The sequence below is a fragment of the Lontra canadensis genome, unplaced genomic scaffold (assembly GCF_010015895.1).
Source record: "Lontra canadensis isolate GAN:19392208 unplaced genomic scaffold, GSC_riverotter_1.0 scaffold101, whole genome shotgun sequence".
Taxonomy (NCBI): Eukaryota; Metazoa; Chordata; class Mammalia; order Carnivora; family Mustelidae; genus Lontra; species Lontra canadensis.
The window spans coordinates 5,353,656-5,379,549 of record NW_022631095.1 but is presented as its reverse complement, the minus strand read 5'-3'; the positions used below and the strand labels follow the sequence as shown (position 1 = coordinate 5,379,549).

The window sequence follows — 25,894 nt, the reverse complement described above, 5'->3', positions numbered from 1 at the left end:
AAATTCAGCAGGCAAGGTGTGTATCGTTAGACTTCAGTCTCATTGGGCACACTGTTGTTGGCTGACAGTAAAAAACCTCCTTCGTGCTCATTACGGAGGAGGAAAAAGAGTAGTAAATGCATGTCTTTGTTTTAAATACTCAAGAAGTATGTAAAGGACAAAGGCAACAAACAGATTTTCAAGTGAAAAAAGAAATTTGAAGCCCTCCTTCTGCCTTTTGTGCTGCTGTGGAACCACCGTGGCCTTCCTGTGCTGAGTCTCAGCACAGGGTCTAACACTGAGCACCTCCCCTGAGCCATGGAGGCGTTTGGGGGGTGGAGGGGAGCGCACGTGAATGGTAGCGGCCACACGTCGGTGACATGCAGAGGCAGCTCTGACGTGGCCTGTGGCACAAACGCCAAATTCCCTGGCATTTGTCTGACCAAAGAATCCAGTGAGTGGACGCTACCTCCCCACCCCCTGCTTTTTTAAGATGCTGAAATCAGTGGTGATTTTATTTTCAGAATTACTTCTTCCCATTCTGAAAGCTTTTGTTCTTCTTATTAGGTTTTTAGGGGCTTTGGGAGGTGCAGGGTTAAAAGTTGTTTTCTTTTGCATTTTGGATGGCTAAAGAGAGACAGACGTGGTGTTCCTATTGGCAAACATTTCAGTATGGTGAGCATTCCAATGAAAATCATTCTGTACATGGTTTGGTAGAGAGGTTTCCTCCCACTGCTCTTTGTGGTGGCCTCCTACAGCGAGATCCCAAATATACCTGTTACTGTGGGGATATCTGGAGTCAGCAGATGGTTTGTGTTATTTTTCTTCTTGTGAATATTCTTTATGGAGTAAGATTCAGTTATCGGCCATATCTGACCAAAATCTCCTTCTTCCTGTTCAAAAAGATAAAATTTCCCCTAAGTAGCATGTCATAACAGTTGAGAAGTACCCTTTTCCAAAATGGGGGAATGTCCTTGCGAATTCCTCAAACTCAGTGTCATCAAGGCCGTGTTTCTCAGATTTTATTTTATCAGACATATATAATTATGTGTGTGTACTTCAGTACTGCACATAAGAAACTTTTTCTGAATGAATGTTAACATCACATAACTTTCTGATTTGGCCTCTCTGCAGCATTCAGAGTGTTAATTTTCAGGGTTTAAATACTCACGATCAGGACTTCCAGACTTTGGGTGGGAGCCCGGGGGTAGAGCATCACAGCTGCCTTAAGTTATATGGAAAGCACAAAGCCGAAGCGCGTGGGGACTAGGAGAGCTGAGAGGGATGGAACCCCAGTCTCCGATATGAGCAGCCTGGTGGCCCCGGGCGTTTTGTAATTTATGGACTGGGAAGGGTGTGTGTCACAGACTGTCTTCTCAGTACATAAGAAAATTGGATGTGGGGAGAACATAGCTCTGCACCACAAAGTTAATCCCACCACCAAGTGTGACTGTCCCGAAATGTTCACACGGCACTCAGCCGGCCCTGAGCACCAGGATGGGAAAGAGCCGTCGTGGAGCTGCGGCGTGCATCCCATCTCCTCGCTTCTCGGGACTCTTGTTCTTTTTTTTTTTTTAGATTTTATTTATTTATTTATTTGACAGAGAGAGAGAGAGATTTATTTATTGACAGAGAGAGAGATCACAAGCAGGCAAAGAGGCAGGCGGGGGGGCGGGGAGGAGGCTTCCCGCTGAGCAGAGAACCTGATGCGGGGCTCGATCCCGGGACCCTGAGACCATGACCTGAGCCCAAGGCAGAGACTTAACCCACTGAGCCACCCAGACGTTCCAGGGACTCTTGTTCTTAATTTTATATCGGCTCCCAGAGCACAGAGTGGCGGAAGGAAAAGCCCAGCCGGTGTCAACAGCCACCTCTCGGCTTAGTGATTTTGGGGACTGAGGGGAGGCTGGGGATGCCTTTGTAGTAACATGTCCCAGAAATGGGAATTGTTATAAATGAGGATGATTTATTTTTATTTCTGTATTTTGTTTTTTTCTACGCTCTATGCTTCTTGCTTCTGGTGGTTCTTCTGAACGTCAGAGATCAACTGTGTGATTTTAAGTAAAATTTGCCTTATTCTGTACTTGGTCTAATTTTTTCCATCTCTTCTTTCCTGTTTCCTCATCATTTGCTGCAGTTTTACTGCAGATTTGCTGAGAGAATCATCTGAGGGGAGTAGTAAATATTGTAGAGAAAACTGAACTGTATGATGGATGAGATGCTAAGGATAACATCAGTACTTCACAAGGAGGCTGAAAGAAAGAAAGAATATAAATGCTGAGTTTTAGTGAGCTGAATCACACATGAATTAATCCTTTTGGTCCCCTGGCAGTGCAGACAGGGAAGCGAGGCACGGCAGAGCTGAGTCTCCAAGGGCATGTAACTAGTGAGGTAGAGAATCGTACTCCCGAGCCCCGGGTTCTGTGTGATGACGTTACACTGACACGTGACATGGGTTAGATACCTGCTACACAGTTCCTGGTCCCTCCTGTCACTGTTAATGACAGTCAGCGCTAAACTTGGAGCCTACTTCAAACACAAACAAAAATACACCAACCTTCATACATTCTTCCCCTTCTTTTCATTCTCTTTACAAATGGCTTCCAGTGTGGTCTCCTGAGTGGCTCATTCAGTTAAGCATCCAACTCTTGATTTTGGCTCAGGTCATGATCTCAGGGTCGTGAGATTGAGCCCCACGGTGGCCTCTATGCTGGGCATGGAACCTGCTTAGGATTCTTTCCCTCTGCCTCTCCTCCTGCTCTCTCTCTCTCCCTTTCTCTTTCAAAAAAAAAAACGCTTCTAATACATTTAGAAACCTGGTTCTATGTTTTTGTATATATTTAATATACGGGTACTGTAAAAAGAGTAGCTACCTCTTTTAGTATTTTTTTTAAAGATTTATTTATTTGACAGAGAGATCACAAGTAGGCAGAGAGGCAGGCGGTGGGGAGGGGGGGAAGCAGGCTCCCTGCTGAGCAGAGAGCCCAATGCGGGACTCGATCCCAGGACCCTGGGATCATGACCTGAGCCGAAGGCAGAGTCTTTAACCCACTGAGCCACCCAGGCGCCCCACTACCTCTTTTAATTAGGGATATTAAAACATCTGTACAAGAACCTCCAGGATCATTCCTCATTTGAAAGCCCAGATAGTATTCGCCACGCTGGGGTTAACATTAAGGACTTTGGTTGGGCAGCTATGCTGTCAGGAACGTCACATCTCACCTCTCTGAGCCTTCCGCGAAAGGCCACCACATTATCTGAGACAATGCAGGCAGGTTGCACACACAGTGCCCGGCCCATAGTGACTCGCAATACGTTTTAGGGCCTATTTTGTGACCGTCAATCATAAGTAGCCTCATCTTTTCCGCCTCAAGTTGCCAGCATATCCTGAGTCATCCTATCTTTTTATTTTTTCCACACATGTCAGTTTGGAAAGCTTCTTACTTGAAGTTTCCCGGGCGGGTGGGGGGGGTGGGGAGGGCTTGAGTAGAGGAGAAGGAAAGAAAAGAAGGTCATTTTGTTTCCCCACTAAGTCAGAAAAGGACTTTGCTAATATTTTGTTCCTGGGGCACGTTTGTAGAATACCATTAAGTGCGTCCAGATCTTCTGTTTATTTAAGCAAAGGTTAACTTTTGCCCTTCAAACCAGACTTCCATTGTCTAGTGCTCCACTCTGCCTGATAGCAGTGGTGTCATATTTGGTGATAAGGCTGAGCTGAGAAGGGTCCCTTCGACGGTGACTCAGTCAGTCTCTTTCAAAATTTGTCTGCCTTCCTGCTGGTCTGGAATGTATTCCTCCTAGTTCCCCTCCCTCCTTAGAACATTTCCGTTCAACACGTAGCTGCCTCAGAGGCAAAAGGAAGGAGCGAAATTCCCTCACAAAAATGAGTAGCAACATTAATCTTACCCCGTTTCAGCCGTAAGAACTTTTGATAAATAGCATTTTTATGCATGGACATGACTTCAGTGGGGCTCATTGGCTGTTGAGCTCTAGTGCTGTGTTTTGATTTCTCTGCTCCTCCATTCTAAATTATTTTGAAGTTGTTTATATCTTAGGCTGAGTTTGATTTGTTTTACTTTGCATTTGACGTGACTTTTCTCAAAAAAAAAAAAAAGTCATTCTTCTACTTCAAAGCCTGAGCACTTTAAAAAATTGTCTCTGTATTTTTGTCCTTAAAAAAATAATGCAAGAAGCAAAAATAACTTTAGGAAATAAAGTGCTCACTTGGGTTGGATAAAGGCCTGAGGTTTATTTGTAATGAAAAAGTCTCCAGTTGTGTGGGACCTGGTTTTGGTCAGTTTTGAAAGAATGAGCACTGAGGTTCATTGCATGCTACTTTGGGCTGCCAGAGCTGATAGTCTAAGCTCACCTCTAGCAGTTGTGTTTAATTTCCGGGTCAAAGTGTGGTCCCTCACCCAGCAGCATCAGCATCTGCACATGAGGTAAAGGGGTGAGTGTGTGCGTGTGTGAGTGTGTGTGTGAGACTGTGGAAAGATGTCCACGATGTATTGTATATGGGAAATGAAGTCGCAGAACAATATATCAGTTTGATTCTATATCTGTTCATTTTTTTAACAAAGGAAGAAAAAGATCCTCACAAGCATTTTATGCTGTATGTTTATATTTGGAAAATACCTGGAAAGAGAAACACAAAATCGTTGATAGTATTTCTCTAGAAAGTAGGTTTAAGAAAGAAGAGTGATGAGGAATTTTTATAATTGTATATCATACAGTTTTGTACTGATATTTTCATAGTAAGCATATATTATTTATAAAATTAGAGAAGAAGGAAGGCTGTGGAGAGATGCTGAGAAGTGGGGGTATAAGGGAAGTAATATATAGTTAATGCCCTATTGGTTTTATAGGAGTTGCTTTTATTCTGTAGTTTCTGACAATGACCGTCAGAGGTGAGAAACAAGAGGTGTAACAAAGTAATGAACCCAGAAGATAGTGTTTCTGAAAAGTCTCCTGCATATTCTGATCCTTAGGGATTTGAGATCGAACTGTGAAGATGTTCGAGGTTAGAGCCGCATCCCTGGTCATCTGGTCTTAGCTATTGAGAAACTGGAAAGAGCTTGAGCTGCACGGCCATCGCGTGCCTGGGTCGGAGGGCTGGGCCTCACAGCCCTGGTGTCGGTGTCCTGTGTGGGCTCCCGTGGCCACTCCTGGCCGAGGGAAGGGAGCAGTTCGCTCCGTGTCCACAGAGTGACGAGGCACCCTGTGTCTTACTGCCAACTTAAGGTGTGATGTTGGAAAGCAGTTTGAGATCCTCACAGGAAGACAAGGCAAAGTAGTTTTGTCAAAAGTTTTGCCTCAGATGTGCATTGATTCAAGTGCCTTTCTACGCCGAATTTTTGTACTTGTTTGTTATCCATGAAACTTGCTTTTGTATATTTAGTACCAATCACAGCAATGTGATGTTAACAGTCCGTTTGCATGTCTTATGTGATGGCTTTTAAAGTGAATCTTTGTGTTCGTTTGCTGCCTTCGTACGTTACTAAATTGCTAGAGTAGTTTGGTCAAATCCAAATTCTGTCCCCATTCTTTTCCTCTCTGCTTTCGTTATCAATGACTTTCACCATTTTCCTGAATTCCTTTGGTTTTTCTCTTCCTTGTTTTTTTTTACTGTCTCTCCTCCACTTCTGCCCTCAGTGATTTGTTTATCCCCTAGGCTCCCTTCCAGTTTCTCGTGACTTAGGGTGACCTCAGAGCTTTCTGGCCACTACCCAGGCCAAACTGATGGCGAAAGAGATTGTGATGATAGAGCTACCAAGGGCAGGTGGTGGTGTGGCTTTTTGTCAAGGCAAAGGATCAAAAGTCTTGTAGCCAACCTCAGTTTCTCTTTTTTGGTTGTTGGTCCTGACACCTCAGGGTTCCCATGGGACCCCAGTAGAAAGCATGAAGACGGGCTTGGAAGGAACGAAAGCAGCCCTTCTCTGCTTTTATTGTGGTTGTACTCAGCATGGATGGAAAAAAAGAGTGCCCAAGAGCAAACATGCTCACTCATTTAAAATAGATTATACAGGGGGCGCCTGGGTGGCTCAGGGGATTAAGCCTCTGCCTTCAACTCAGGTTGCGATCTCTCAGGGTCCTGGGATTGAGCCCCACATCCGGCTCTCTGCTCAGTAGGGAGCCTGCTTCCCACCCCCACCCACCCACCCCTCCGCCGCCTGCCTTTCTGCCTACTTGTGATCTCTGTCTGTCAAATAAATAAATAAAATCTTTAAAATAAATAAATAAAAATAAAATAGATTATAGAGAGGTAGATAATATATAAAATCTCTGAAGATATATATATCTCCAGATTCTCTTTTCCCACAGTATCCAGGACTTGCCTCTCTTACATCAGATTTACACAATGAAGCTAAACGTAGCACAGTTAACAATTTTATCAACTAAAGTAGAAGGCACAAAGAAAATCTCTTCAAAAACCAAATACTTGGGGCCCCTGTGGCTCGGGCAGTTATGCATCTGCCTTCAGCTCAGGTCATGATCCCAGGTTCCTGAGACTGATTCCCACATCGGGCTCCCTGCTCAGCGGGGAGTCTGCTTTTCCCTTTACCCTTCCCACCCCCGCACTGCTCATGGTCTTTCTCTCTCTCTCAAAAAAACAAACAAACAAACAAAAAAAAACCTTTTAAGCTATAAGAGTGATTGGTGCTGTTCTTAGTTTATCAGTTCGATGTTGCCAATTAACAGTTACTACTCTGTTTGGCAAGAACCAGCTTTGGCGTGATTTTTTATCACATGTATTAAGACACTGATGTGAAGTTGTAAAGCAGAAGACAGGAAGCCAAGGCCCACGGGTACAGCCCAGTGAGGGGAGCCTGAGTGGTTTTACAAGTGGCAGAACCAGAGCAGGAGCTGGGCTGCCAGCTAACAGGGCCCAGCCCCCACCCCCCCCCCCCCCCCACCACCTGGGCCTGAGTCCGTAGCTTCATGACGTCAGAGTGAGTGCTCGGAATGGATTATCGAGCTCTGAGTGTCCTTACTCCCACCGGTGATCCCTGAGCTATAATTAAACTAGGTGATTCTGGTTTTTTGTTTTTCCTCTTTATATAGGCTAATCATGGCTCTCACAGTATTAACTACCCATTGTACCTCTTACAGTTACCAAAATGTTTAATAATACCTTAATTGAATAACATTGACTGGTTTTGTATGTATGAAATGGTTAGCAGTGTAACAAAGCCTGCATCATGAAAGATTTATGTAATCCAAGAGCAGAGAGCCAGGCTTTAAATAGTTCATTCCTTTAAAACTTTTAAAAACATATTTAACAGTTTACAAAAGTGACATGCTTATTACATGTTGTCCAAAAGTACAAAAGTATATGTAGTGAGAAGTGAAAGCCCCCTCCAATTTCCTGTCTCTCTACAGGAAGAGCCCTTGTATCATTCCAGAACTTTTTCTACACACTTGTGCGTCTGGGAAGAGTATAAATATGGGGTTTTCTTTTTTAATCCTGTTGGATCATGATATACATCCAGGCGGCCTTTCTTCCTTACTAGATCGTGGGTCTCTTCCTTAACCAGTATACAGAGATCGACCTCGTTTTTATTTCATGTTTCCGTAATGATGCACATATTCACTATCTTGCACGTTCTTACTGCTACACATAATGCCATGGGAGTATTGTACACGTCTGCTCGTTCCTGCGCAAGGATGCTTGTTTAAGTAGAAACCTGGGAATGCGGGTGACACGTTGCCTGGTGCCAGCAGTGAACGAAGCATACAAGACGCGGAGTGATGAGTTCTGGAGACAGTACAGTGCCTGGAGAATGGGATATTCCTCAACCATGTGCCCTTCGCCCCTTTTATTGGCTATTGTAACTGCAACTTAGTGCGCATTATTGAATTTTAATGAAAAGTTTTTCTGTGTTGTAATTCCATGAGTTGACACTTCAAAGAAGACTTAAGTTTGAAGGTCAGTGTCCTTTGAAAAAAACTTTTGTTTCCAAGCTGACTTTGAAAAAGTTTGTGGATGTGGTCAGAGTGTCCTGGCCATTTAAAGCAGGGCTGCTGACTCCTCAGAAACGCAGACAGACAGTAGTCAGCAGCCATGTGCAGGGAGGCTTCCAGACCTCGGCTCCTCACTGCCTGGGAGGGGACTGGCGGCCGGGCAGAAGACGGCAGAGCCCCTTCTTGGCCATGTTTGTCCACCCCAGAGTCTCGGTGTTGAGATAATGAGTAAATGGCTTTATTTTAACTTAATGCACTGTTTGAGCCGCCTTGGTAAGATGTTAATAGTTGGCTTACTACTACACAGTTTAGCCACACAGTGACAAGATGGAGTGTGTCTTAAACACACACCCTCCTTCCTGCCCCCAAAATTGTAGTTGTTGTTTTTTGTTTTTTTTTTTTTTGGTTGAGAGTTTTATTAAATACAAAGTCCAGGTGATTCATTTTGGATTTAGGAAATGTAAAGTTTTGTTGATACGAGGCTTGACTTTTCAGCAAGTATCCGCTGACGATTCCGCTGTCCTTTTACTTCCCAGGGCTTGGTCTGGTCCTTCCCATGTGGGCGATAGCGCTCCTCTCCTTGGGTGTCGCGCTGCTGTTCGCCCTTTTTGTATGGCTCTTTGTGTGTCCGTGGATGCGGAGGAAAATAGCAGGTAAGGGCTTTTTTCTTCCTCTGATTCACAAAATCCCTGGTTCCTGGGGCTTCAGGTGTAATCCACCATCACCCTTACTAACATAGGAAACTGGAGGCATCAATGACTCTGGAACACAGCACCGAGATACATGCCCCATCCTTGTCTCTTGGCTCCTGCCTACTTTCCCCCTCAAACTTTTTCTTAGTAACTTGTGACTTGAGTGAGCAGTAAGGTCCTGCTTGCCTCGGATAACTACAAGTTAACTGTTTGGTCAGGTTCTACCGGCCCGATGAAAAACATTAGGGAAAATGCAGGGAAATGCATTTTAACACCATAATATAATATCAGTTCACACCCACAGGAAGGGCTAAAAGTGAAGGAACTATCTCGAAGTTGATGAAGAGGTGGGATAACTAGAACTCTCGTGCGCTCACAGTGAAATGTAAGAGGTCCAACCGCTCCAGAAGTTAGAATAAGTTTCCTGTAAAGTTAAGCTTACATTTACCACATGAACCAGTAATTCCACTCTTAGGTATTTATCCAAGAAAAGTGAAAACACACATTCATAAAAAGACTTGTATATAGTCGTTCTATCATAACAGGAAAAACTAGAAACAGTCCCAGTGTTCCTACATAGGTGAAAGAATAACCAAATTGTGGTCTATTCATACAGTAGAAACCTGCTGAGCACTAAAGAGAATGAACTACCCACAGCATAATGAATTTCATAGACATTGCTTTGAGTAGAAGAAGCCAGATACAAGAGTATATACTGTATGATTCTAGAGAAAATTAATCTACAGTGATAGAAACCACTGGGTGCTGGAGGTGATAGGGAGTTTACAGGAGGCTGATAGCAAAGGGACATACGGGAGCATTCCAGGGGCCTAGAAATGTTCTCTGTCCCAGTTGGGGGAGTGTTTATAGGATGTACTCATTCATCATAGGTCATCTGCTTATACACTTAAAATGTATTATTTTTTTATGTATAAATTACACCTCAACAAACACATTTTTTTTTTTTTAAAGAAGAATATGGGTCAGAAAGTTGCCAGAGTTGTTTTTCTGTCACTAGCAACATAATTGCAAGCCGTGAGGCCACATGCTCTTATAGGGCTCTCAAAAGAAAAGAAGTATTTACTTTTGGCCTCAGAGTGTGCCTTACAATTGTGTTTCAGTGTGGACATATCAGAATTTGAAAACCCACATTTCAAAGAAGAGCAAAACAAATGAGGAGACATACCATGTTCATGAATTGGAAGGCCCTGTAAGAGTTAAGATGTCAGTTCTTGTTAAATTGCTCCCTAGATTTAATAAAATTTAAATTAAAATCCCAGCAAGATATTCTGTAGATTTAGACAAGTTGCTTTTAAAATCTATATGGAAAGGTAAAGGAACTAGAATAGCCAAAAACAATTTTGAAAAAGAACAAGTTGGCAGATTCATAGGATTCATATAAAGCAACCAGACTGTGTGCTATTAGTGAAAAAATAGATATGTGGTATTAGTGAAAAAATAGATACCCACGTTAACAGAACAGACTAAAGTCCAGAAATAGACCCACACAAATACAGCACATTGATTTTCAACAAAGTACAGAGGCACCTCAGTGGAGAGTCATCTTTCAACTAATGGTATTAGAACATTTAGACATCTGTATGCAGAAAAAGAACCTCAACTTCAGCCTCACACCTGTAAAAAAAAAAGAAAAATTAACCAAGTGTGTCATAGATTTAAATGAAAATAGAAAGTGATATGACTTTTAGGGAAAGAAATAAAATGCATAAAATTTGTCCATATTATTTTGAGCCATTCAAATCAGTGTGTAGTGATATCTTATGATTTTAATTTGTACTTCCTTAATGACTAACAGGACTTACTTGCCATTTATATAGCTTTACTGATGAACTGTGTATTCTTATTTTTTGCTCATTTTTAACTGCTGTTTTCAAAGATTTCTATGTTCTTTTTTTTTTTTTTAAGATTTTATTTATTTATTTGACAGAGATCACAAGTAGGCAGAGAGAGAGGAAGGGAAGCAGGCTCCCCGCTGAGCAGAGAGCCCAATGCGGGGCTTGATCCCAGGACCCTGGGATCATGAACGGAGCTGAAGGCAGAGGCTTTAACCCACTGAGCCACCCAGGCGCCCCTCTCTCTATGTTCTGAATACAAGCCCTTTGTCAGGGGATTTGCAAATAACTTCCTCCCAATCTGTAGCTTGTCTTTTCATTCTTTTAATAGTGTTTCTCACCGATTTTAATCTTCACGAAGTGTAGTTTACCAATTTCTTTTTTTTCTAAGTTGTGTTTTGGGTGTCACATCTAAAAACGCTTTGTTTCATCCACTCACAAAAGTTTTTTCCCTTTTTAAAATTTTTATAAAAATCACAAATGTTGTGGTTTCATTTATACGACATTCTGAAAAAGGCAAAATTGTAGGGACAGAGACCAAGTCATTGGTTGCCAAGGAGCTGGGCAGGGGGTCTGACTACGAGGGGGAGCTTTGGGAGGTGATGGAATCTCTCTGTATCCTGCTTGTGGTGAGGGTTACACGGATCCAGACAGGTCTCACCATCAGGAAGGACTCACATATACGCACATAGTCTTACTGCATAAATTTAAAAACGAATACTAAAAAGATCCACATTAATTAATACATACAACGTCAGACTCAGTAGTAAAGCCACGTCAGTGATGGGCTGGTAAGTAGCTGCCGCTGCCTAAAATGAGCCACTTAACACATGCCGCTGGCCTGACTGAAGCCCATACTTAAATGCTTTGACGTTTAAAGGCTTTTCCTACTATCTGAACATTCTTGTCAAATAGACTATAAAATCTTCACTTTCCATCTTAAGGCTATTAATATAACAGCAGGAAACTGACTTTCCTCCCCATTCTGGCTTCCCAGGAAATTTTTTTTTTCTTTTTGGTCAGTGCCATCTTTGTTATTTCAGTATATATTTCTTGTTTGGTTGTTTTAAGTACACTCTAGTGATCAAGGACATGAACCGTAGTGCTAAACTGCCTGCAGTTTACCACTTGGGTGACTCTGTGCAAATGACTTAATCTCTGTACCTCAGTGTGCTCATTAATAAAAAGCAGAAAATAATGAAACCTGTCTCATGTAAGCGTTAACAATTTTGCTTATTATTGTTATCATTACAAATATTACCTTCTCTCATTTTGATTATAAGCGCCTTGTGGTAGGAGATGTGTGTGTACCTTTCTTCGTTCCCTATAGTACAGAACAGAAGTGTCATTTCGGAAGATCTGTGTGTGTTTCTTCCGACTCTCTTAATAGAGAGAGGTGATGGAGATGCTGTGAGTGTATCCAGCAGAGGAACTGAGAATACTTACATTTTAGTTTTGTAGGTAAGAGCTTAGAGATTTGCCCAGGAGAATTTACAAGCAGCGAGATCATTAAATCAGCCGCACCGCTTATCAGATCTGATTAAAAAGAATGCTACAGAGCTTTCGAGCAGCTTTTTAAAAAACCCCTTCTCCTTTTTTTTGAAAGTAAAGGATTTTTAAAAGTAAGTAGGATCTCTCTGTTCCTTTTTGGAAGATGATTTACTTGTTTCCTAAGATTTGGTGACCTGAAGAAATCGGAGACCAATAATTTATTGAACAGAAGAAAACCAAACAAACTATAACTAATAGCTCTGAAGACAAAAAGGATAAACATTTCAGTGATTTTGAAGTTAGTTTAAGAACACAGAAGACCATTCCAGATGGTTGTAGGATTACAGAATGCTGGCCCTGGACAGGACCGTGGGGACCGAATCTAGCCATCTCTATTTGTTGGTTTTGGAGGAGAGAACTGAGGCCGGAGCCCCCCTCTTGTACTCAGTAGCTGAATTTTCTGGCTCAGTTTTCCCAGATAATTGAACTCTCCACTTTATTTTTTTCTATCTAGCTGTAACTATATTTTTTTCATTTCCCAAGTAAGTAGTACTAAAGTATAAAGACAAATATTCATTTTTTTTCTTTTTTTTTTAAATTTTATTTTTTATAAACATATATTTTTTTCCCCAGGGGTACAGGTCTGTGAATCACCAGGTTTACACACTTCACAGCCCTCACCATAGCACATACCCTCCCCAATGTCCATAACCCCACCCCCCCTCTCCCAACCCCCCTCCCCCCTGCAACCCTCAGTTTGTTTTGTGAGATTAGGAGTCACTTATGGTTTATCTCCCTCCCAATCCCATCTACAAATATTCATTTTTATATTCATTTTTTAATAACAAGAACTCTATTTCGGCATTTTCAATTATGGCTATATTTTCTTTAGGCAAATTACAAAAAGAAGCTGCTTTATCACGAGTGTCTGATGAAAGCCTCGGGAAAATTCAGGAAGCAGAGTCCCCGGTATTTAAAGAGCTACCAGGTGCCAAGGCCAATGATGACAGCACCGTCCCTCTCACAGGGTCAGCGGGGGAGCCGGCTGGGACCTCGGAAGGCACATCAGTGGGGAACCACCCCCGGGCCTCCTATGGTAAGACGTGTGCAGAGGATTTGGGTTTGCATGGTGGCAGAGAGCAGTTCTGGGGAAGTTATACAAGTGTTTGAATGCACACAAGTGTTCCGCAGTGTCATGGTTTGGGAGAACCCAGGTGCTAAGGCTGTCTCAGGAGACCATGCAGTCAACAGAGCAGGCTCACTCTGGGCCTGTAATTTTCTTCCAAGAGCTATTTCTAGTCTCACGAGGAGCCTACACATTGGCCGAGCCCGGCCTCCGTGCAGCTTGGCCAGCCGCACACACATCCTCTGTGGGGCAGTCTCCTAGCTGCCAGAGATTGGCCCTTCCAGCTCACTAAGTGTGCCTTCCCGGAAGACACAAGGAGAAAGCTGAAATTGGAACCAAGGACATTGTCCTACTGTAGAATCACAGAAACCTCAGAGAACATCGAGATTGTCCTGTGGCAGTGGGGTTCTTTTGTCTCCTAACATTTGCGGAGAATGATGGGTGAGCCCCAGCCTCTGCCAAGCCTGTCTGGGCAGCTCCGCACCTTCCTGCAAGGTGGGGCCCTGGCATCTGCTTTCGCTTCCTGTAGGTGCGGCCTCAGACTTGGCCCAAAGAAAGCAAATGGGTTTTGTCCCACTGATCTGACAGATAAGTGCCTCTGACAGTCATGATTGGCCTTTAAGGAGCATCTAGAATTTCCCTCTCCCAGTGAACTTCCTCTATGAAGTTTCCCCAAGTTCCTTTAAGGATTATCCCTTTATTGGTTACTAGAAACAGGAAAGAGTGCTGTGGTAATTTCTAGAAGACATATTTTAGGAGAAAAATAGCATCACTTTCAAAAGCCATATTCATTCGTACATTTCCAACTTTCCTTTGCTATTTTAACCGTATTACACATTCTTTATAGTAATTTGGAAAAGAAAGCATGGGGGGAAAAATTGGAAAATCCCCTCTAACCCTAATTTCCAGAGAGAACCGCTGTGAAGAGTGAGGAATATTTCCTTTCAGAAACGATTTCTCTTCAGAAGGCTAGAAAGTGAGACTCTCGTTCACCCTTTTCAGGAAGGGCACTGTCCATGACCCATGGCTCCGCAAAATCACCCATCTCCAACGGCACCTTTGGCTTCGACGGCCACACGCGGAGCGACGGGCACGTGTACCACACGGTGCACAAGGACTCGGGGCTCTACAAGGACCTGCTGCACAGAATGCACACGGACAGGGGCCCTGAGGAGAGGCCCGCCCCAGAGAACAACTACAGGCTGCTGCGGCGCAACAACAGCTACACGTGCTACACGGCCGCCATCTGCGGGCTGCCCGTGCACGCCACCTTCAGAGCCGCCGACTCATCCTCCGCGCCCGAGGACAGCGAGAAGCTGGTGGGCGACGCCGTGTCCTACTCCAAGAAGAGACTTCGCTACGACAGCTACTCGAGCTACTGCAATGCGGTCGCAGAAGCCGAGATCGAGGCCGATGAGGGGGGTGTGGAAATGAAGCTGGCTTCTGAGCTGACCGATCCCGACCAGCCCCGGGAGGACCCCGCGGAGGAGGAGAAGGAGGAGAAGGACACCGCCGAGGTCCACCTCCTGTTCCATTTCCTGCAGGTCCTCACTGCCTGTTTTGGATCCTTTGCTCATGGTGGCAATGACGTGAGGTAAGTATATGCGTTCGCTTGGCAGGTATGTGCTGAGGGCCTGCCTGCGGGACAGGCACCGTGTGGACACCTGATGGGGATCCCTGTCACCGGGAGCAGACAGACAGGTAGCAGCTGTGGTGTGCTCACAACGTAGACGTGAAGGGGAGAATCAAGTCTGCAGGGGAATGGCAGCGTCTCGGGGACTGTGGTGTTGGTGAGGCTACTCAAGTTAGGGCTCACTAGGTGAGCTCTGAAGGGGCTGAGGGAGCCAGCTGTGTGAGCAGCTGTGCGAGAGCAGCTCCAGGACAGCAGGTGCAAAAGGCCTGTGGCAGGAGCGCACCTAGGGTGTTGTAGGAAGAGCAAGGAGGCCATGGAGGGAGAGAGTGTGGACCATCAGGTCAGCAGGTCATGGAGGTCTGGAATACGTAGAGTCTCTATTCTCTTCTTACGAGCTGGGAAGCCCTAGACAAGCTTTTTTTTGTTTGGGAGCCTCAGTGTCCCAATCTGTAAAATGGGAGGAAAACTAGTACCAGCCTCATGGGATTTCTAGGAGGATTAAGTGAGATGCTATATTTAATGTGGCCTAATGTTTTTTTCCAAATCAGGAAAACATGCTGTTGTTGTATTTCTTACTGCCCAGATATATGGCTCTTGATTCTACAGCTCTGGCTTTCCAGACACAGCCTAACCATGTGCCATTCAGGGTCTGTTCTTTTTAGAAGACGTCGTCCTCCCAGACAAGAGGGCTGGTCATCTCGGGTTCCACCCGCTGTTACGTAGGGTTCGGTCCTAGCTTACTTTTGTGACTACGCCCCCAGCACCGCCCTACTTCCTCCTCCTCCAGATCAAAAATTCCTACTGAAGCCCTGGTACCGGCAGGGTGTTCTGAATTGGGTCCCTGTTCTTGGAGTTTAGATTCCAGCTGTGGAGATTAAAAGAACATACACGGAGAAGTAACGAAGCACCCCAGAGCCATATCACAAGGCCTCAGGAAGTCCCGGGTGGGACTGCTGCAGGGGACTGGAGTCTCGAGCAGTGGCTTGCCGGGTAGGGCCTGGTTTTGAGGCTTCCGAGTGCAGACATGGTCCGGTAAAAGTGCAAGGTTCTGGAAGTGATGTGACAGTGAAGAGAAGCTTCTATTCCTTTAACCCAAGGCTATTAAGTTTACCCCAGGCTTCAGTGCTGAACGGTTAGTAACTTATTCTTAATCTGTCTCCAAACGGTCCTTTGAGGTCATAGTGGTTTCCTTCAAAGTACGAAATCTGAAGCTCAGAAATACGACATCTCTTGCCCAGGATCACACAGCTAATGAGAAGCAGACTCGACAGGCAGCTCTTCATGACCCCTCAGCCTCCGCTCTGCCTGCACGGCGTCCGGCGGGCTGAGGAGGGGAGGCCGGAGCTGCTGACGGCCCCTCGAAGGCCTGTGGGGGCTTCTGCACAGAGGAGCTCAGAGGCTGCCGCTCCCTCCTCACAACAGACTGAAAAATCAACAACTCCTCTTGGAGCCGTGAGAGAGAGGAGGGCCGAGGGCAGACAGCTGGCCCCAAGACGAGTACGGGAGAGACAGACAAGCATGGGGCTCATGGGGGAGACACATGAGTGGAAAGTGTCGTGGGAACCAGTGCCAGGCCGGAGGGCCTGAACGGTAATGATGAATTCCTAGAGGCTCGGTGGAGGCGAGTGTGGGAGGTAAAGACTCCAGGGAGAGCCGGTGGTAGGGCCCCCACCAGATTGTCCGTTTTGCCTCTAGGAGCTCTGCCAGCTCCTCACGATGAAGATCAGAGGAAGCAGTCCCCTCCTGCTTCCATGGCGGGGGCGAGGCAAAGTAACCATACTTGACAGACCCAGACCGCTGTGTTCTTAGCAAGCTGCCCTCAGGGGAAACTAGTTAACCGGAGCCTAACCCGCTGAGGTACTATCACAGCCTAACCTGGAGGAAGAGAAACTAGCCCACGAGAACCATGAGACAGAGCAAGCAGAACCAGACGTGGCAAGGCATGTTAGAATGGTCGTGTTGGGAATTTAGAACAACTGTGATTAACATGCTAGGAGTTCTAATGGATAAGGTAAGCATCGTGCAAGACAGATGGGCAATGGAAGCAGAGACAGTGGAGGCACTAACAGAGAACCAGAAGGAAATACTGGAGAGGACCCCATAAGTGAAGAAGGCCTTTGGTGGGCTTACTAGTGCACTGGACACGGCTGAGGAAAGAATCTCTGAGCTTGAGGCTATGTCAACAGGAATCCCCCAAACTAAAGAAAACAAAGACTGAAAAACCAGAATAGAATGTCCAAGGAGTGTGGGACAGTTACAGAGGTGTTAACATATGCGTAATAGGATTACCAGAAGGAGAAGACAGAGAGAAAGGGACAGATGAAATATTTGAAACAATAACGATGGAGAATTTCCCTGAATCAATGGTAGACACCAACCCAGAGGTCCAGGAAGCTCAGAGAGTAGCAAGTAGAATAAATGCCCCCAAGAAACTATATCTAGGTATATCATTCTCAAACTGTAGAAAATTAAAGAAAAATTCCTGGAAGAAGTCAGAAGAGAAAAACTTACAGAAGAACAAAAATAAGAATTAATCTGATTATCTTCTCCTCAGAAATCATGCATTTGAGAGGGTAGTGAAATATATTTAAAGTGTTGAGGGGGGAAAAAAATCCACCAGCCTAGAATTACATACCCTGGGAAATTATTCTTCAGAAGTAAAGAAGAAATAAAGATTTTCTCAGATGCACAAAAATTGAGGGAGTTGTTGCTATAGAAATACCTTGCCTTGTAAGAAATGTTAAGAGAAATTCTTTAGGGGCGCCTGGGTGGCTCAGATGGTTGAGCGTCTGCCTTTGGCTCAGGTCATGATCCCAGGATCCTGGGATCAAGCCCCGCATCAGAATCTCTAGCAGGGGACCTGCTTCTCCCTCTCCCTCTGCTGCTCCCCCTGCTTGTGCTCTCTCAATCTCTCTGTCAAATAGATAAATAAAATCTTTAAAAAAAAAAAAAAAGAAAGAAAGAAACTCTTTAGAGAGAAGAAAAATAATATAGCTCAGAAACTCAGATCTACATAAAGGAAGGAAGAACATCAAACCTGGCGATTCACAGGCCTGTACCCCTGGAGCTAATAATACATTATATGTTAATTTAAAAAATTTTTTTTAAATATAAAAAAAAAGAAAGGAAGAACATCATGGAAGGATTAAGTAAAGGTTAAAAAAAGTTATTATTCTTATTTTTAAGTGATCTAAATGATAACAGTTCAAAATAATACTAACGGTGTATCAGTTATTCAGTTGTGTATGCTAGTATATATTGTATTATTATACTCTTTTTAATTTGTTGAGATATGTTTATATATTAAACTATATTTAGGTAACTGTAAATACGTACATATACAGTTACCTAAATATAGTTTAATATATAAAATATCTCAACAAATTAAAAAGAGTATAATAATACAATGTCTGCTGTCAGACCACAATTGAACTACATACACACACACACACACACATATATATCCCTGTACATACATACACACAGCTATATATATGTGTATGTATGTATGTATGTACATATATAATTGACCTTTGAAAAACATGGGTTTGGACTGTGCATCTACTTACATCTTACATGCAGGTCCTTTTCAATAACTACGGTACTATAAATACATTTCTCTTCTTTATGATTTTCTTAACATTTTCTTTTCTCTAGCTTACTCTATTGTAAAAATATATAATATATATAATATGTAAAATATGTGTCAATAGGCTTCCAGTCAATAGCATTACTAGTAGTAAAGTTTTTGTGGAGTCAGAAATTATAGAGGCGCCTGGGTGGCTCAGTTGGTTAAGTGTCTGTCTTTGGCTCAGGTCATGGTCCCAGAGTCCTGGGATCGAGCCCCACATGAGGCTCCCTGCTCAACAGGGAGCCTGCTTCTCCTCTCTCTCTGCTGCTCCCCCTGCTTGTGTTCTTTCACTCTCTGTCAAATAAATAAATAAAATCTTTAAAAAAGAGAGAGAAATTATACACAGAGTTTTTACTGTGTGGGGCTTAACATCCCAATCCCCACAGTGTGGAAGTCAACTAAGTATGTATTTTATATATTTTATATTTATATGTTTATATTTATATTATATATTTTATATTTTATATGTGTGTATATATGTATATGTGTATTAATACATGTATGTATTATATACATGTATGTGTGTATATATGTATATAATACATGTGTGCCTGTATTAAATGAAATGAATGACAGCCGTGATACAGGGGATGGGAGGGAAAAATGAGGATTTTTTTTTTTTTATTTTAAGGACCCATGCAGTCTGTGAAATGGTATAGTCTTTTTTGAAAGCAGACATGGATTAGCTATATAAGTATGTATTGCAAAGTCTAGGGCAACCACTAAAAACAGTTTAAAAAAAGTATAAACAATATGCTAAGAGAAGAAAGAAAATGAAATCATATAAAATGCTCAGTTAAAAGGCAAAAAAAGTGGAAGACAAAAACAAGAAAGAACAAGGCCAACAAATAGAAAAGAGTAACAAATATGGTAGATCTTAATCCTCCTAAATCAGTAATAACTTTGAATGTCAGTGGTCTAAATGCACCTGTCAAATGACAAAGACTGCTGGATTGGATCAAAAACCAAATGTATGTTGCCATAAGAAATCCACTTTAAGTAGAAAGACACATTCAGGTTAAAAGGAGGAAAATATACCATGCTAATACTAATCAAAGGAAAACAAGAGTTGCTGTATTAATTTTAGATAGAACAGACACAGATTCAGCAAGCAGATCAGTAAGGATATAGTTGAATCCCATAAACCCATCAAATCTGCTGGATATAACTGACATCTGTGAACTAGTTCATCCAATGGTAGCAGAACTCACATCCTTTTCAAGCTCATATGGAACATTCAGTGAGATATGCAGTATTTTGGACCATAACACACACCTAAACACATTTGAAAAAATAAAGCTAATATAGTGTCTGCTCTCAGAGCACAATGTAATTAAACTAGAAATCCACAACAGAAAGATAATTAGAAGATTCCAGAATACCAGGAGATTAAACAACACACTTCTTTTTTTTTTAAGCTTTTATTTATTTATTCGACAGATAGAGATCACAAGTAGGCAGAGAGGCAGGCAGAGAGAGAGAGAGAGAGAGGAGGGAGCAGGCTTCCTGCCAAGCAGAGAGCCCGATGTGTGGCTTGATCCCAGGACTCTGAGATCATGACCCGAGCTGAAGGCAGAGGTTTTAACCCATGAGCCAAGCAGGCACCCCTAAACAACACACTTCTAAATAACACATGGATCAAAGGAGAAATTTTTAAGTATTTTAAACTAAATTAAAATGAAAACACATCAAAATTAGTGGGATGCAGCAAAAGCAGTGCTAAGAAATTTATAGCACTGAATGTGCTATATATATATATATATATATATTAGAAAAGAATAAATATATAAAATAGGTAATCTACATTTCCACCCAAGGAAACTAGAAAAAGAGGAGAAAATTAAATCCAAAGTAAGCAGAGGAAATAATAAGAATTAGAAAAGAATCAGTGAAAAGGAAATCAGGAAATCAAAAGAGAAAATCCGTGAAACCAAAGGCTAATTCTATGAATAAATTAATAAAGTTGATAAGCCTCTAGCCAGGCTAACTAAGAAAAAGAGAGGATACAAATTACTAATACCGGAAATGAAAGAGTGGACTTCACTTTAGATCCTATAGACATTAAAAAGACAATACTCTGAACCACTCTGCTCATAAATTTGATGACCTAGATGAAAAAGACTGAATTCCTTGAATGACACAATTTGCCAGAGCTCATGAAAGAAGAAATAGACTATCTGAATCGGTCTGTATCTATTTAAGAAATCAAACCATATTTAATAACCTTTCAAAACAGAAAGCACCATGCCCAGATGGTTCCTTGGTGAATTCTGTCAAACATTTAAGGAAGAAACTATGCCATTTCTCTAGTCTCCTTCAGATGATAGAAGTAGAGGAAATACTTCTCAGCTTATTCTGTAAGGCCAGTATTACCTTATTACCAAAACCAGAGGAGGACATTGACATAAAAGAAAACTGCAGACCAGTATGTGTCACAAACATGGATGTACAAATCCTCAACAAAATATTAGCAAATTGAATCCAGCGATGTATAAAAAGAATTAAACACCATGACCAAAGGATGTTTATCCCAGGTATGCCAGGCTGGCTCAACATCCAAAAATCAGTTAATGTAATCTATCACATCAATAGGCTAAAAAAGGAAAAATCACATGATTCTATCAATAGTAGCAGAAAAATCTTAAACAAAATTCACCTCTTTTTCATGATAAGAACTTTCAGTAAACTAGGAATAAAGGGGAATTTCTTCAGTTGCTGAAATGAGTAAGCAGTTATAGCAGGGTTGCTGGATATGATATTAATATACAAGTCAATTGCTTTCCTACATACCAATAATGAACCGGTGACATTTGAAATTAAAAACAGAATATCGTTTACATAATAAAACAGTTATAAATCTAACAAAATTTGTACAAGATTTACATGCAGCAAACTATAAAACTGATTAATAAAATCAAAGAATTAAATGGAGGGATTTTCCATGTTCAGGGATAGGAAGACTCAATATTGTCAAGATGTCAGTTCTTCCCCCCCTTGATTTATAAATTCATTACAATCCCAGTCAAAATCCCAGCAGATTATTTTATGGATATCGACAAACAGATTATAAAATTTGTCAGGAAAGGCAAAAGACCCTGAGTAGTCAGCACTGTATTGAAGGAGTAGGACAAAACTGAAGGACTGACGCTGCCCATCATCAAGACTTACTGTAATACAGCTACAGTAATCAAGATGGTGTGGTGAAGGAATAGATAAGTCAGTGAACCAGAACGGAGCTCAGAAATAGACCCCCTTGGGGGCGCCCAGGTGGCTCAGTCAATTTAAGTGTCTGCCTTGGGCTCAGGTCATAACCCCAGGGTCCTGGGATCAAGCCCTGCATCGGGCTCCCTGCTCAGCGGGGAGCCTGCTTCTCCCTCTGCCTCTGCCCCCCACTCCTGCGTGAGCACGCTCCCTCTCTCTCTCAAATTAATAAACAAAATATTTAAAGAAAAAAAAGAAATAGTGCCCCATAAATACAATCAACTGATTTTTGACAGAGGAGCCAAGGAGATGCAGCAGAGTGGAGAGAGTCTTCTCAGCAAACAGTGCTGGAGCAGCTAGACGTCCATGCGCAAAAATGAATCCGGACGCAGACCTTACACCCTTCAGAAAAAGGAACTCAAAATGGATTGCAAACCTAAGTGTAAAGTGGGAAACTATTAAAACTCCCAGTCGGATGACACAGGACAAAACCTAGATGATGGTGGTTATGGAAATGACTCTTTAGGATACAGCACCAACGGCACAGTCCATAAAGGAAATACTAGGTAAACTGGGCTTTATTAAAATTAGAAACTTTTGCATGGGGGAGGACAGTGTCGAGAAAATGAGTAGAGAAGCCAGAAACAGGGGCACCTGTGTGGCTCAGTTGATTCGCTGTCTCCCTTCAGCTCAGGTCATCAGTGATCTCAGGGTCATGGGACTGAGCCCCATGTTGGGCTTCCTGCTCAGTGGGGGAGTCTGTTTCTCCCTCTGCCCCTGTTCCTCCCTACCCATCTGTTCTCTCTCTCTCAAATAAATTCAAAAAAAATTTTCAAAAAGACAAATCTGCTAAAAGAGTAATATACAAAGAACTCTTGAAACTCAGCAATAAGAAAACAAATAATCCAATTTTAAAAAGGGGCCAAACACCTTACCAGACACGTCACCAAAGAATGGGGCGCCTGGGTGGCTAAGTGTCCTCCTCTTGGTCTTAGCTCAGGTCTTGATCTCAGGGTCATGAGTTCAAGCCTTGCACTGGTCTCCACTCTGGGCATGGAGTCTCCTTTAAAAACTAAACAAAACCAAACCTGTGGCATCCCCCAAAACAGTCCACATGTGCCTGCCAAGGGTCTGAGTGACAGTAATGGTTGAGGGGAAAGGGGGTGAGGCCTGAGTCCTGCCTTCTGCTGGTGACGGAACGTTGGCATCCGTTTCCTCGTCAGTAAGATGGGAGCAACCATACCTAGCAGCAGGGTGGGTGTGAGAACTGAGGGTTAGAGACGGTGTTTGTGGTCTGTCGTGTGGGAGCTGATGTGGCTGCCCAAACTGGTAGTTCGTATTAGTAGCAAGGCTAGTAATGAAAATAGAAATAGAGAAAAAATAGAAGAGGAAAAAAAGAACAGGGTTTTTGTGTCCACTTGTGATAATTCAGTACTTCTTTAAAAAATTAATAAGTCACACACCCATTGAGGGAGGGGCTCCTGTTAAAAAAAAAATAACAGTGACAAGTGTTGGCGAGGGTGTGGAGAAATGGGAGCCCTGGTGCGCGGTTGGCGGGCATGTGAACGGGTGCAGCTGCTGTGGAAAACGGTCCGGAGGTTCCTCAAAGTATGAAAAATAACACCACCGTGTGATCCAGCAGTCCTCTTCCTTCTGAGTTTGTGCCCGGAAGAGCTGCACGCAGGATCCCGCGGGGACATCTGTACACCCATGTTCACCGCAGCGTGTTTCGCTGCAGCCAGGAGGTGGCAGCGATAGGTGAACGGATGAAGGTGTGGGCTGTCTTCGGGGAGCAGGGGGTACAGCCTGGAAGAGGAGGAAATTCCGACTCGTGCTCCCACGTGGATGAACCCTGAGGACGAGACGCAGAGCGAAATAAGCCCGTCACACGAAGACAAATGCTGAGTCATTCTCCTTCTGTGAAGTGCCTAGAGTAGTCCAATCCATGGAAACAGACAGTAGGGTGATGGTGAGCCGCGCCTGGTGGAGGGGGGTGGGATGGGGCAAAGAGACTTACTGTACCGTGGGTGTAAAGTTTCAGATTTGCAAGCTGAGAGAGTCCTAGAGCTCTGGTTCACAGCTGAGTGAGCTGCTGAACACGACAGAGCCATACGCTTAGAAATGGTGAAAGTAGTAAAGTTGATGGGGTTTTCACCCCAATAAAACAAGTGAGTCATTTCGATTGTGTGGACGACGCACAAATACAGGCCGGTGGGCTTTCCTCAAGCCCGGGATGCACGGGACCGTGGGCGCATGCAGACCATGTCTGTGTCACTGTCTCTTTTTCCCCTTCCCAGTAACGCCATCGGTCCCCTGGTAGCCTTGTGGCTGATTTACGAGCAAGGTGCAGTCCTGCAAGAAGCAGCGACCCCCGTCTGGCTGCTGTTTTATGGAGGAGTTGGAATCTGTACCGGCCTCTGGGTCTGGGGGAGAAGAGTGATCCAGACCATGGGGAAGGACCTCACTCCCATCACACCATCGAGGTAGGCCAAAGCGCCGGCCCAAGGGGCAGGGCTGTCCTCCGGGGCCTGCCGCAGAACCGGCTTGCAGTGTCTGAAGTCCTCCCCCGCTGCACCTCTGCCCCCAAGCCCTCTGCACAGACTCGGGGGGCCGCTGGGGCCCAGTGGGCTCAATGCCCATCGTTGCTGTCCCTCGTGCGGCACTTGTCCCATCTGCAGTGGCTTCGAGTGAGAAGGTGAGAGGCTGGGAGTGTAGGGGGAAGAGAAGCTGAACCAGAGCGGGAGGGAAGAGGAAAAGAAACCTGGGTCCAGGCCGCCTGGTGGTCTTACCCTTGGGGAGGCCCAGAGGGAAGCGGGGCCCAAGGGTATGCAAACCGCCCTAGGCCCAGGGTCTGCATTTCCCAAAATTTCTCCGCCACACCAGCCTCCCCTGCTGGATGGAAGCAGCTCTCCGCTGGCACCCTCGGAGGTTAGCTTGCGCGTGCTTCCTGCAGCCGGGCGGGGGGAGCCGTGACCCGCCATTTGCCTTCGGGTGGTCCTTCTGCTGTGTGTGTTTTCCACGTGTGTTCCGGGTTAAGGACAAATTGACAGGAGAACTTGGAGAACACAACTGGACGTGGAACCACCTATTGTAAAAATGCGCAAAAATGCCCACCCCCCACCCTTGAAACTCACTGTAATGATTCTTTTATAAGATTGGTTTGAAGAAAAACTAGCAATCTGAGAAAAAAATTCACTTTTTTGCAAGAAGTACACATTTTAAAGATGGGAGTACTTTTTTTTTCTCCGCCACTTTAGAAATGACTAATTTAGCATTTTTTACACAGCAGGAATTTCTGACCCAGTTACGACAGTGTATGCTTTTTGAAAACATATCGGAAAAAGAAGGCTATTTAGGGCTGTCAACAGTATCACACACAGTCTTAGTGTGAATTGTTGTCATTATGCAGCAGTTTCTTTTCTGTTAATGTCATCTGCCGGGTCAGCAGCCCAACAATCGACCCAAAGAATGTTCTGGTGAGACTCTGGCAACCCCGGGGTGTCCGTGAGGCTGATACAAAGAGCGCCTGTGATTTGTCTCTTGTGCCCTCCCCCCCGCAGCGGCTTCACCATCGAGCTGGCCTCCGCTTTCACCGTGGTGATCGCCTCCAACGTCGGGCTTCCGGTCAGCACCACGCACTGCAAGGTGGGTCCCTCCATCGGGCTGCCGGGGCCCTTCCCTGGTCGCCAAGCGAATGGGAGAAAAGCTGGCAGCTCTCGGTGTGTGCTTGTTTTTGAAGACAGTCATCTTGAGGTTTGCGGGGTCTGCTAAGGTGTTGTTGGAGGCGGGCCTTGGCTTATCCCACGCTGTCCCTCTCGACCCTCCGGGCGCAGCAGCGTGATGCCTTCTGTCGCACACACTTGGCTTTCTCAGCGTGTGCATGGCAAGAGCTCTCCCTCTTCCTATGTGTGCTTCACACTTCCATTTGTCCTGTTTCTCTCTCGTTTTTTTCCACAGTGGGTTTTGCATTGATGTCATGTGTACGCTAACCATATTCATAGGCTCCCACGGGGGCATGGCACCCAGTTTCAGCCAGCGCAGGGGACTGGGTGTTGACAGTGGACGTAGACATTGAGACATCATCTCAATGGAAGTGTAAGACTCGATTGTTTGTTTCAGTGCTTTTTCCTTTTATGACTGTCAAAGTGCCTCAGCTGCCAAGGAGGGGTAATGCTGAATTTCATCACTGCGCAGTGCTCTAGAACTCAGGACTATGCAGGAGGGACTTGCTTACAAAGGGGGAGTGTTAGAGCTGCAAGGACCCTAAAAGGTCGAGGAAGAGGAAACGGTCTCCTTGAGTTTCCTGGAGTCATTGGAGGTCCCCCA

At 44.1% G+C, this 25,894-nt stretch overlaps 1 protein-coding gene across 5 annotated transcripts in view; it reads left to right on the top strand.

The window, feature by feature from the left end:
• The window catches only part of SLC20A2 (solute carrier family 20 member 2), a 100,710-nt gene that overhangs the window by 66,996 nt on the left and 7,820 nt on the right, over positions 1-25,894 (top strand). For 4 of the 5 annotated variants that reach the window (XM_032838020.1, XM_032838024.1, XM_032838021.1 and 1 more), the window contains exons 6-10: positions 8,478-8,594; positions 12,870-13,073; positions 14,106-14,697; positions 23,866-24,051; positions 25,129-25,213. In XM_032838020.1, coding sequence (XP_032693911.1) covers positions 8,478-8,594; positions 12,870-13,073; positions 14,106-14,697; positions 23,866-24,051; positions 25,129-25,213 — 1,184 coding nt within the window. The remainder of the gene's footprint in view (positions 1-8,477; positions 8,595-12,869; positions 13,074-14,105; positions 14,698-23,865; positions 24,052-25,128; positions 25,214-25,894) is intronic. The other variant, XM_032838026.1, reaches the window with a different exon arrangement.